This window comes from Argopecten irradians, chromosome 7 (assembly GCF_041381155.1).
Source record: "Argopecten irradians isolate NY chromosome 7, Ai_NY, whole genome shotgun sequence".
NCBI lineage: Eukaryota > Metazoa > Mollusca > Bivalvia > Pectinida > Pectinidae > Argopecten > Argopecten irradians.
In genome coordinates this window covers 15,883,004-15,896,167 of record NC_091140.1, presented here as the reverse complement: position 1 = coordinate 15,896,167, position 13,164 = coordinate 15,883,004, and the positions used below count along the sequence as shown (strand labels likewise).

At 37.8% G+C, this 13,164-nt stretch overlaps 1 protein-coding gene across 1 annotated transcript; it reads left to right on the top strand.

Moving 5' to 3' along the window:
* Window positions 1-275: 275 nt before the first annotated feature.
* LOC138327666 (UPF0430 protein CG31712-like) lies at window positions 276-5,278 on the top strand. Its single transcript, XM_069273952.1, has 2 exons — window positions 276-863; window positions 3,996-5,278. Exon 2 carries the CDS (start codon window positions 4,036-4,038, stop codon window positions 5,095-5,097), a length of 1,062 nt encoding a protein of 353 aa, XP_069130053.1. The 5' UTR covers window positions 276-863; window positions 3,996-4,035; the 3' UTR covers window positions 5,098-5,278.
* The last annotated feature ends 7,886 nt before the right edge of the window (window positions 5,279-13,164 follow it).

Sequence of the window (13,164 nt, the reverse complement as noted above, 5' to 3'; positions counted from 1 at the left end):
AAACTTCTGGGATATGCTGGAACCGCCCTTACAGTGCTATGTAGGCACATACACGTACGATGTACGTATGTACAATACTGTGCAATTATACAAATGATATTTTTATATATTGTGTACATGTACATGAATGTACAATACTAAAGTATACTGTGCAATTGTACCAGTAAAACTGTACATTGATAACGTACGTGTACATGTATTTAGCTTTATTAGATTATAAGTTCTCGCCCTCTTTATATATTCTATTGTCGTACTGTAATTGAGCAAGTTTCGGCATGTGCCGAGGCAGTCAATCTACATAGAGAAGGCGAAAGTGGATAAAACGTCCTTAAACGTCAATAGTCCATTCATGTCAGGTCAACATACAGGTATTTATATCACGTGATCCCCTTATTGGGTTTGTGGCCTGATTTGGCGGAATACCAAAATCTATGTTATTGGGGGAAATGTTTCAATGTCAAAATATAAAGACGGAAGAGAAATGATTCAATTTCGAAGAGGACAGCCTACCACTTCGGGTACGGGATATATAAACACACGTGTGTATAAACACAGGTGTGTGTCACACAAGTGATTGTTCCTAGTCGTTAACCATGTGGGACGATATATCAGGGTGAGGCTTGCTGGTGCTTGTATTTCCAGAAGCGGAGGGTCCTACTTATTGTTTACAAAACGCCAATGGTGGAATTGAATGATATAAAACAATGGTGTAGACAGCAGTGTGTATACAGTCCCTCAGTACACAGCGGAGGGGTGACGTTACTAGGTACGCTTTGACTGAAGAGTTCCAATGTTGACAGGGAGGGATGGAGACTTTTGGCACGTGCACATGGATGCTGGGCAGTTCCAGACAGCAGATAAAGGTAACAAACTTTGTTATAAGGAGACATTGTAAGCTTGCATGGCTATCTATGTTTCAAGGAGTTACAGTTTAATTGTTAAATTGTTAAATCTTGCATGTAAGCGTGATAACAGACGTCTCACATTTTACCCGACACGGAGTACGGAAACCGACACCGACTTGATTATATACATAAATACACTGCAAAATAATGTAGGTATGCATACAATGTACATTGTATGTACTTTGTACCTACATATATGTACATCTATGTATAATACTTTAGTCTAGCTGACTTTATGACGACTCCATTTGATCAAACAATTATTATCATTAGATTATTGTAAAACCACAGAAGCTATATATAAATATACACGTACAATGTATATATAAATATACACGTACAATGTATATATATAAATAAATATAAAAATATCTCTATATTCTAATATAGTATATTTTTTTTATACATTTTTATATATTTATGCTATATATTATTGACAGAACATCAAGGTCCTGTGGTAAAATGCAATAAATGTAATATACAATACAGTTATAATGTAATAATAATATACAATACAGTATATACATGTTATATATACAATACAGTGTATACGTGTAATATATATAATACAGTTATTATATATGTAATATCTACAATACAGTATATACATGTAATATATACAATACAGTGTATACGTGTAATATCTACAATACAGTATATACATGTAATATATACAATACAGTGTATACGTGTGATATATACAATACAGTGTATACATGTAATATCTACAATACAGTATATACAATACAGTATATACATGTAATATATACAATACAGTGTATACGTGTGATATATACAATACAGTATATACATGTAATATATACAATACAGTGTATACATGTAATATATACAATACAGTGTATACATGTAATGTACACAATACAGTGTATACATGTAATGTACACAATACAGTATATACATGTAATATATACAATACAGTATATACAATACAGTGTATATGTGTGATATATACAATACAGTGTATACATGTAATGTACACAATACAGTGTATACATGTAATATATACAATAAAGTGTATACATGTAATATATACAATACAGTGTATACATGTAATATATACAATACAGTATATACATGTAATATATACAATACAGTGTATACATGTAATATATACAATACAGTATATACATGTAATATATACAATACAGTGTATACATGTAATATATACAAAACAGTGTATACATGTAATATATACAATACAGTGTATACATGTAATATATCCAATAAAGTGTATACATGTAATATATACAATACAGTGTATACATGTAATATATACAATACAGTATATACATGTAATATATACAATACAGTGTATACATGTAATGTATACAATACAGTGTATACATGTAATATATACAATACAGTGTATACATGTAATGTATACAATACAGTGTATACATGTAATGTATACAATACAGTGTATACATGTAATATATACAATAAAGTGTATACATGTAATATATACAATACAGTATATACATGTAATATATACAATACAGTGTATACATGTAATATATACAATACAGTGTATACATGCAATATATACAATAAAGTGTATACATGTAATATATACAATACAGTGTATACATGTAATATATACAATACAGTGTATACGTGTGATATATACAATACGGTGTATACATGTAATATATACAATACAGTGTATACATGTAATATATACAATACAGTGTATACGTGTGATATATACAATACAGTGTATACATGTAATATATACAATACAGTGTATACATGTAATATATACAATACAGTGTATACGTGTGATATATACAATACAGTATATACATGTAATATATACAATACAGTGTATACATGTAATATATACAATACAGTGTATACATGTAATGTACACAATACAGTGTATACATGTAATATATACAATACAGTGTATACATGTAATATATACAATACAGTGTATACATGTAATATATACAATACAGTGTATACATGTAATATATACAATACAGTGTATACATGTAATATATACAATACAGTGTATACATGTAATATCTACAATACAGTGTATACATGTAATACAGTAATACATGCAAACTAACTCTTAGATGTAAATCGAAGCTTCTGATTTAATCTGTTCCAGTTTATGCGATGCTCTGGTACTGTTTCAGCAGTAAATATATTTAACTAATGCAAATGCATTAACAGGAGTTATTTATATTTTTCTATTTTGTTTTAGATAATAATAATAACACTTCTGAAAATTAAAAGCTATAGAATGCAGTCAAAATATCCACCAAGCAAAGTTGAGCACAAGGAATCATGACGTCACATCACGTTAACAAATGGCGCGAAACCTGTGGCACTGCATGGACACAGAAAATTAACATCCAAGTCCGAATCTTTCAGTTCTGTTTAAATCAAAAGTTTTATTATGCTAGAAAATTATCGTATCATATACTACTATAGGTCTTCTTTAAAGTACGTCATTTTGTTTTTAAATTATGTCTTCTACATGAAATAGAAAAGAAAATAAACTAGGTAAGCTTTAATTGCTCTTCCCATGCCGTGCATGATTCATATTTTACTGTAGTATACTGTAGTATCTAATACATTTTGTAATAGGTCTAGGTTATTCCAACATTACTTGTTGAGGGGTGGGGTGGGGGTCAAAACACCATGACCTTGGTATTCAAATTGATGGGAATGTGGAGATGTATAAACATTGACGTCTAATTTCATTGCAAGACTCCTATTCAGGTGAAAATATTACTTGTTTCTTATGAGATATAAAAGACTGCATGGTTTATGAACATGGATAAAACCTTTGTTGAACAACAATAAATGATATACTATCGTAGCACCTAGTTGTATTTACTTCCTTACACTCACTGTTATACATAGGTAGTTAAATGAACTAAACTGCATGTTAACTTTCATTACACACACCCGTTTATCTTGTTTATGTGGCAAAATTGAAAAATTTCTTAACCTTACACATTATCATTAAAATACCACACTAAAATGTGCATACAAATCTTGATTTAATATTTTATGAGTTTCAATTTAAATGATTGTAAATTTTTGTAATTTTAGATGCATGACTAAAAAGGTCACAAAAGATCAAAGGTAGCAAATGGACATGGAGTTATCAAAGAGATTTTCTGGTGGACGCCTGAGCCTGAAAGATGATTTTGATATAGATTTCAACGATGCAAGTCGTGCCTCAACTCCGATGAGCATCCTAAGCTCCAAGTCAGAAGGTCGGAGGCGAGAGCGTTCGTCACACCACCACTCAGCTGATGACTACAAAAGGAAAATCGCTCGACTGAAAAGTGAACTCGAGATGGAAAAGGCTAGAAATAAACAGGTGTATCGGGACAAGAGTGATGAGATCAAGCTGATACGAGAGTCATACGCTCAGGACCGCAATCGTGAGTATCGAGAACTGGAGAAGAAGCTGAATCTGGAGAAACAAAAGGAAGTGGAAATTCTACAGGAAAATATCCTGAAACGTAAGGATGAGGAACTACAACAGGTGTTTAGGTATAAGGAGGATGAGGTGAAGAACCTGAACGAGAAACTTCGCAGGGAGAAAGAAACCAAGATGGTTACGGAGGAAAAGAAACGCGAATACAAAGAGGAGTTAAGAAAAATTCAAGAGGAGTTTCAAAAGATGAGGGAAGAAAAGGATAAAATTGAAAAGGAATATAAGAAAAAATGTGAAGATGAAAATAAAAAAGAAAAAGAGTTCTCAGAACTGAAGGAAGGATATGATGCAGAGTTACGAAGGATTATAGGTGAATCAAAAAAGCTGGCAATGGGGAATTTACAAAAGCTTAAAAAAGCAGAGAAAGCTTTAGTGAATGAAGAAAGTGCTTTAAATGAGGATGATGATATTTCACTTTTGGATCGGATGACACCATTTTCGGATTATTCCAGTCGTGCGCCAAGTGCAAGTCTCGGTTTTCGTTTAGAGGATTTAAAATTAGATGATCTTCGAATTGAGGAGGAGGATATTGAGAATCTTTTAGCATCAGCACAGCCTGCACCATCAGCATTTACCAAAGTCAGACGACAAACGCCTGTTAGTCTTCCGTCAAAGTCGCCAAACCTAGTCAGTCCTCGCCCCTTCAGTGCTGCCAGCGAAGATCTTTCTAGCACACTAGAGGTGAGTTTATTATTTGACAGTAGATAGAAGTCCAGTCTGGAAACACATGTATAAGAAATTCCTTAAAACTTTCCCTTCATGCCATATGTATTTGATATAGACATTGACAGCACCTCAGTCTATTGAACCTGGTCGTGCATGTTTTAGCTCAACTTTTAGTTGTTGTTACCAAACCTTTGTTTCAGTGAAGTGAATGTTTAGATTTCTGACCAAAGCGTTATCAGATACCGGGTCTTTGAGGAAAGGGCTCAAAATAGGATGGAAATAAGAACTAAACAACGCATCAAAAGTTGAGAAGGTCCCTGATTGTGGTTGACTGCGTAGAATATTAGCCAGTGATAAGATTGTGTCAGTAGACACCAGTGATAAGGTTGTGTGTCAGTAGACACCAGTGATAAGGTTGTGTCAGTAGACACCAGTGATAAGGTTGTATCAGTAGACACCAGTGATAAGGTTGTGTCAGTAGACACCAGTGATAAGGTTGTGTGTCAGTAGACACCAGTGATAAGGTTGTGTGTCAGTAGACACCAGTGATAAGGTTGTGTATCAGTAGACACCAGTGATAAGGTTGTTTATCAGTAGACACTGGTGATAAGGTTGTATCAGTAGACACCAGTGATAAGGTTGTGTATCAGTAGACACCAGTGATAAGGTTGTGTCAGTAGACACCAGTGATAAGGTTGTGTGTCAGTAGACAGTTGTGTGTCAGTAGACACCAGTGATAAGGTTGTGTGTCAGTAGACACCAGTGATAAGGTTGTGTGTCAGTAGACACCAGTGATAAGGTTGTGTGTCAGTAGACACCAGTGATAAGGTTGTGTGTCAGTAGACACCAGTGATAAGGTTGTGTGTCAGTAGACACCAGTGATAAGGTTGTGTGTCAGTAGACACCAGTGATAAGGTTGTGTATCAGTAGACACCAGTGATAAGGTTGTGTGTCAGTAGACACCAGTGATAAGGTTGTGTGTCAGTAGACACCAGTGATAAGGTTGTGTGTCAGTAGACACCAGTGATAAGGTTGTGTGTCAGTAGACACCAGTGATAAGGTTGTGTGTCAGTAGACATCAGTGATAAGGTTGTATGTCAGTAGATACCAGTGATAAGGTTGTGTGTCAGTAGACACCAGTGATAAGGTTGTGTGTCAGTAGACACCAGTGATAAGGTTTTATCAGTATACACCAGTGATAAGGTTGTTACAGTAGACACCAGTGATAAGGTTGTATGTCAGTAGACACCAGTGATAAGGTTGTGTGTCAGTAGACATCAGTGATAAGGTTGTGTGTCAGTAGACACCAGTGATAAGGTTGTGTATCAGTAGACACCAGTGATAAGGTTGTGTATCAGTAGACACCAGTGATAAGGTTGTGTGTCAGTAGACACCAGTGATAAGGTTGTGTGTCAGTAGACACCAGTGATAAGGTTGTGTGTCAGTAGACACCAGTGATAAGGTTGTGTGTCAGTAGACACCAGTGATAAGGTTGTGTGTCAGTAGACACCAGTGATAAGGTTGTGTGTCAGTAGACACCAGTGATAAGGTTGTGTGTCAGTAGACACCAGTGATAAGGTTGTGTGTCAGTAGACACCAGTGATAAGGTTGTGTGTCAGTAGACACCAGTGATAAGGTTGTGTGTAGACACCAGTGATAAGGTTGTGTTCAGTAGATACACCAGTGATAAGGTTGTGTATCAGTAGACACCAGTGATAAGGTTGTGTTCAGTAGACACCAGTGATAAGGTTGTGTCAGTAGACACCAGTGATAAGGTTGTGTGTCAGTAGACACCAGTGATAAGGTTGTGTATCAGTAGACACCAGTGATAAGGTTGTTTATCAGTAGACACTGGTGATAAGGTTGTGTGTCAGTAGACACCAGTGATAAGGTTGTGTGTCAGTAGACACCAGTGATAAGGTTGTGTGTCAGTAGACACCAGTGATAAGGTTGTGTATCAGTAGACACCAGTGATAAGGTTGTGTGTCAGTAGACACCAGTGATAAGGTTGTGTGTCAGTAGACACCAGTGATAAGGTTGTGTGTCAGTAGACACCAGTGATAAGGTTGTGTGTCAGTAGACATCAGTGATAAGGTTGTGTGTCAGTAGACACCAGTGATAAGGTTGTGTGTCAGTAGACACCAGTGATAAGGTTGTGTGTCAGTAGACACCAGTGATAAGGTTGTGTGTCAGTAGACACCAGTGATAAGGTTGTATCAGTAGACACCAGTGATAAGGTTGTATGTCAGTAGACACCAGTGATAAGGTTGTGTGTCAGTAGACACCAGTGATAAGGTTGTGTCATGCCGTGTCAGTAGACACCAGTGATAAGGTTGTTGTGTCAGTAGACACCAGTGATAAGGTTGTGTGTCAGTAGACACCAGTGATAAGGTTGTGTGTCAGTAGACACCAGTGATAAGGTTGTGTGTCAGTAGACACCAGTGATAAGGTTGTGTGTGTGTCAGTAGACACAGTGATAAGGTTGTGTGTCAGTAGACACCAGTGATAAGGTTGTGTGTCAGTAGACACCAGTGATAAGGTTGTGTGTCAGTAGACACCAGTGATAAGGTTGTGTGTCAGTAGACATACACAGTGATAAGGTTGTGTGTCAGTAGACACCAGTGATAAGGTTGTGTGTCAGTAGACACCAGTGATAAGGTTGTGTGTCAGTAGACACCAGTGATAAGGTTGTGTGTCAGTAGACATCAGTGATAAGGTTGTGTGTCAGTAGATACCAGTGATAAGTAGACACCAGTGATAGGTTGTGTGTCAGTAGACACCAGTGATAAGGTTGTGTGTCAGTAGACACCAGTGATAAGGTTGTGTGTCAGTAGACACCAGTGATAAGGTTGTGTGTCAGTAGACACCAGTGATAAGGTTGTGTGTCAGTAGACACCAGTGATAAGGTTGTGTGTCAGTAGACACCAGTGATAAGGTTGTGTGTCAGTAGACACCAGTGATAAGGTTGTGTGTCAGTAGACACCAGTGATAAGGTTGTGTCAGTAGACACCAGTGATAAGGTTGTGTATCAGTAGACACCAGTGATAAGGTTGTGTGTCAGTAGACACCAGTGATAAGGTTGTGTGTCAGTAGACACCAGTGATAAGGTTGTGTGTCAGTAGACACCAGTGATAAGGTTGTGTGTCAGTAGACACCAGTAGACACATGATAGGTTGTGTGTCAGTAGACACCAGTGATAAGGTTGTGTGTAGTACACAGATAGTAGACACCAGTGATAAGGTTGTGTGTCAGTAGACACCAGTGATAAGGTTGTGTGTCAGTAGACACCAGTGATAAGGTTGTGTGTCAGTAGACACCAGTGATAAGGTTGTGTGTCAGTAGACACCAGTGATAAGGTTGTGTGTCAGTAGACACCAGTGATAAGGTTGTGTCAGTAGACACCAGTGATAAGGTTGTGTGTCAGTAGACACCAGTGATAAGGTTGTGTGTCAGTAGACACCAGTGATAAGGTTGTGTGTCAGTAGACACCAGTGATAAGGTTGTGTGTAGACACCGGTGGACACCAGTGATAAGGTTGTGTGTCAGTAGACACCAGTGATAAGGTTGTGTGTCAGTAGACACCAGTGATAAGGTTGTGTGTCAGTAGACACCAGTGATAAGGTTGTGTGTCAGTAGACATCAGTGATAAGGTTGTGTGTCAGTAGACACCAGTGATAAGGTTGTGTGTCAGTAGACACCAGTGATAAGGTTGTGTGTCAGTAGACACCAGTGATAAGGTTGTGTGTCAGTAGACACCAGTGATAAGGTTGTGTCAGTAGACACCAGTGATAAGGTTGTGTGTCAGTAGACACCAGTGATAAGGTTGTGTGTCAGTAGACACCAGTGATAAGGTTGTGTGTAGTAGACACCAGTGATAAGGTTGTGTGTCAGTAGACACCAGTGATAAGGTTGTGTGTCAGTAGACACCAGTGATAAGGTTGTGTGTCAGTAGACACCAGTGATAAGGTTGTGTGTCAGTAGACACCAGTGATAAGGTTGTGTGTCAGTAGACACCAGTGATAAGGTTGTGTGTCAGTAGACACCAGTGATAAGGTTGTGTGTCAGTAGACACCAGTGATAAGGTTGTGTGTCAGTAGACACCAGTGATAAGGTTGTGTGTCAGTAGACACCAGTGATAAGGTTGTGTGTCAGTAGACACCAGTGATAAGGTTGTGTGTCAGTAGACACCAGTGATAAGGTTGTGTGTCAGTAGACACCAGTGATAAGGTTGTGTGTCAGTAGACACCAGTGATAAGGTTGTGTGTCAGTAGACACCAGTGATAAGGTTGTGTGTCAGTAGACACCAGTGATAAGGTTGTGTGTCAGTAGACACCAGTGATAAGGTTGTGTGTCAGTAGACACCAGTGATAAGGTTGTGTGTCAGTAGACACCAGTGATAAGGTTGTGTGTCAGTAGACACCAGTGATAAGTTGTGTGTCAGTAGACACCAGTGATAAGGTTGTGTGCAGTAGACACCAGTGTAGACACCAGTGATAAGGTTGTATCAGTAGACACCAGTGATAAGGTTGTGTGTCAGTAGACACCAGTGATAAGGTTGTGTGTCAGTAGACACCAGTGATAAGGTTGTGTGTCAGTAGACACCAGTGATAAGGTTGTGTGTCAGTAGACACCAGTGATAAGGTTGTGTGTAAGTAGACACCAGTGATAAGGTTGTGTGTCAGTAGACACCAGTGATAAGGTTGTGTGTCAGTAGACACCAGTGATAAGGTTGTGTGTCAGTAGACACCAGTGATAAGGTTGTGTGTCAGTAGACACACAGTGATAAGGTTGTGTGTCAGTAGACACCAGTGATAAGGTTGTATGTCAGTAGACACCAGTGATAAGGTTGTGTGTCAGTAGACACCAGTGATAAGGTTGTGTGTCAGTAGACACCAGTGATAAGGTTGTGTGTCAGTAGACACCAGTGATAAGGTTGTATGTCAGTAGACACCAGTGATAAGGTTGTGTGTCAGTAGACATCAGTGATAAGGTTGTGTGTCAGTAGACACCAGTGATAAGGTTGTGTGTCAGTAGACACCAGTGATAAGGTTGTGTGTCAGTAGACACCAGTGATAAGGTTGTGTGTCAGTAGACACCAGTGATAAGGTTGTGTGTCAGTAGACACCAGTGATAAGGTTGTGTGTCAGTAGACACCAGTGATAAGGTTGTGTGTCAGTAGACACCAGTGATAAGGTTGTGTGTCAGTAGACATCAGTGATAAGGTTGTGTCAGTAGACACCGGTGGACACCAGTGATAAGGTTGTGTGTCAGTAGACACCAGTGATAAGGTTGTGTGTCAGTAGACACCAGTGATAAGGTTGTGTGTCAGTAGACACCAGTGATAAGGTTGTGTGTCAGTAGACACCAGTGATAAGGTTGTGTGTCAGTAGACACACAGTGATAAGGTTGTGTGTCAGTAGACACCAGTGATAAGGTTGTGTATCAGTAGAACCAGTGATAAGGTTGTGTGTCAGTAGACACCAGTGATAAGGTTGTGTATCAGTAGACACCAGTGATAAGGTTGTGTATCAGTAGACACCAGTGATAAGGTTGTGTGTCAGTAGACACCAGTGATAAGGTTGTGTGTCAGTAGACACCAGTGATAAGGTTGTGTTCAGTAGACACCAGTGATAAGGTTGTGTCAGTAGACACCAGTGATAAGGTTGTGTGTCAGTAGACACCAGTGATAAGGTTGTGTGTCAGTAGACACCAGTGATAAGGTTGTTGTCAGTAGACACCAGTGATAAGGTTGTGTGTCAGTAGACACCAGTGATAAGGTTGTGTGTCAGTAGACACCAGTGATAAGGTTGTGTCAGTAGACACCAGTGATAAGGTTGTGTGTCAGTAGACACCAGTGATAAGGTTGTGTCGTCAGTAGACACGTATAAGGTTGTGTGTCAGTAGACACCAGTGATAAAGGTTGTGTCAGTAGACACCAGTGATAAGGTTGTGTGTCAGTAGACACCAGTGATAAGGTTGTGTGTCAGTAGACACCAGTGATAAGGTTGTGTGTCAGTAGACACCATGTGATGATAAGGTGTGTGTAGACACCAGTGATAAGGTTGTGTGTCAGTAGACACCAGTGATAAGGTTGTGTGTCAGTAGACACCAGCAACCTTAGCATGTAAAAACAATTCATAAAAGGTAATACTACATCAAATGTAAACATTTGTCCAGACCAATGATGGCTTACTCTAGCTTACTTATACACTATATATATACAAGTAATGTACATCAAAACGTAATAACTTTTCTTAAATGTTTACATATATGCTAAAAGATAACAAGGAAAGGCTGGTCCATGCTATTAAAATATGGTTAGTATATACCACGTTATGATTTTACTACAGAATTAAAAATTTACACAAGTTTTGAAACTTCTCCTCCTCCACCATTGCATACAGTTGAATTTGATAGTAGATTTGAGGAGAAATTATCAATAAGTATTTAAATTGGTTAAGATTGTCAGAGATAAATATCTAAAATCAACACATATGTCTGAGCATCAGCTAAAAGAGGCCATCGTAAAATCATTATAAAACTCAACATTGTGTTTCAAAAAAATGGATTTACGTCCTCAACCTCGTTTGATGATAAACAAAGTTTTACAAATCCTATCGTTATACTGCCGACTAGCGGCCTGGTTATGCCGACCCTTTTCGATTTCCAAAGAAAGTGATTCCACATCTTAAATTAGCATAATAGTGGCCCCTCCTTTCTCTATAGGATCTAACACTATTTTACATAGTCACTTGTGTTGGCTCATATTTAAAACTGTTCTATAAAGTCGTAGTTGTGTTACCATTTGAACATTTCCTTTGTCGTTCCACCATTTGAATTTGCCCAACTAATCGGCATCCGTGTTTATATAATCTTTCTTTAATTTTCCCCATCTTCCACGGAACCGAGTTCTGTTTGTAAATTACATCCATTAAGTTTATTCTTCAGAATTGTAATCAATCATGTACACACTTGAATCCCATGACGAAAAATTACGAAAAATTACATCTGGACCATTTTATGGATTTTACTTAACCGTTCTATCACGAGATCCAAGTATTGGAATTTATTTCAAATAAACATGTCCTATAATACGCTTCAAATTTCAGGTCATGACTGTTTAGGTAGAGTTGGATGTCCACGCCCATGTCGCCGTCTAGTATGGCCAAGTTTACAGGGGATTTGTGATGCTCCAAGGCAAATATCGACAAGCTTTGTTTTTGAAGTAACAGTATACTGACTGTCTCGTATGAATTGATGCCCCATAGTCCACTCGCGAAGTAAGTTAATGGGTTTCCACAGATATAGAGTTGACAATAGTTTTTATGAATAAATCGAGTGTGTCCCTTACCTCCCGCGATGTGCGTGACTGAAACTGTTGCGGTAAATGGGCATAAAGGGCCCTACCTCGCTAGACCTTACACCTAATTCGCGTACCGCGTGATGTAGATGTCAATGTTGGCATCACCGCATCTGAATTTGAATTGTGTTAGTGGCGAAGCGGGGTTACGAAAATGAACTACGTTGGTTTTGTCTTTGTTGATATATAATTTCCATTTACTACACCATTCCGACAGTTTGTCGAGCATCTTTTGCATTAAAGTTTCATTCGGAGCTATAATGGCTATAATAAAGTGTAATTTCTAATGTCGACTTTTAACGTCTATGGATGATTTTTCATATTTCCAATGCTTTGCAACGCGCCAGGTTCCATGAAGCAAATGCATTACGTATACATTTGACAGAGCATAAATATTCGCGCACCTTGCCGCTTTGAAAACTATATTCCATACATTCATAGTTAAACATTTTATGAAGGACTTAATATGTTTATGTTTATATGTCCTTAATATTATTATGCCCACCAGTATATCCTTTTTTTAATCAAAATATTTTGCTGATCAAAATATCTCTTAGGCGGCAACAATGAAAATCTTACTTCACGTTAGGTTCATCACTTTATGTGTTATAACAAGAATTCCATCTACGTCATTGGTTCGAACTATCCAAAGTAAGATTGATAAAAAGTCAATATTTAAACTATATATCACTAGCTAAGAAAAATAGTTTTTACTGGGAAAATGCGGACATGAACTATCCATTGATGAG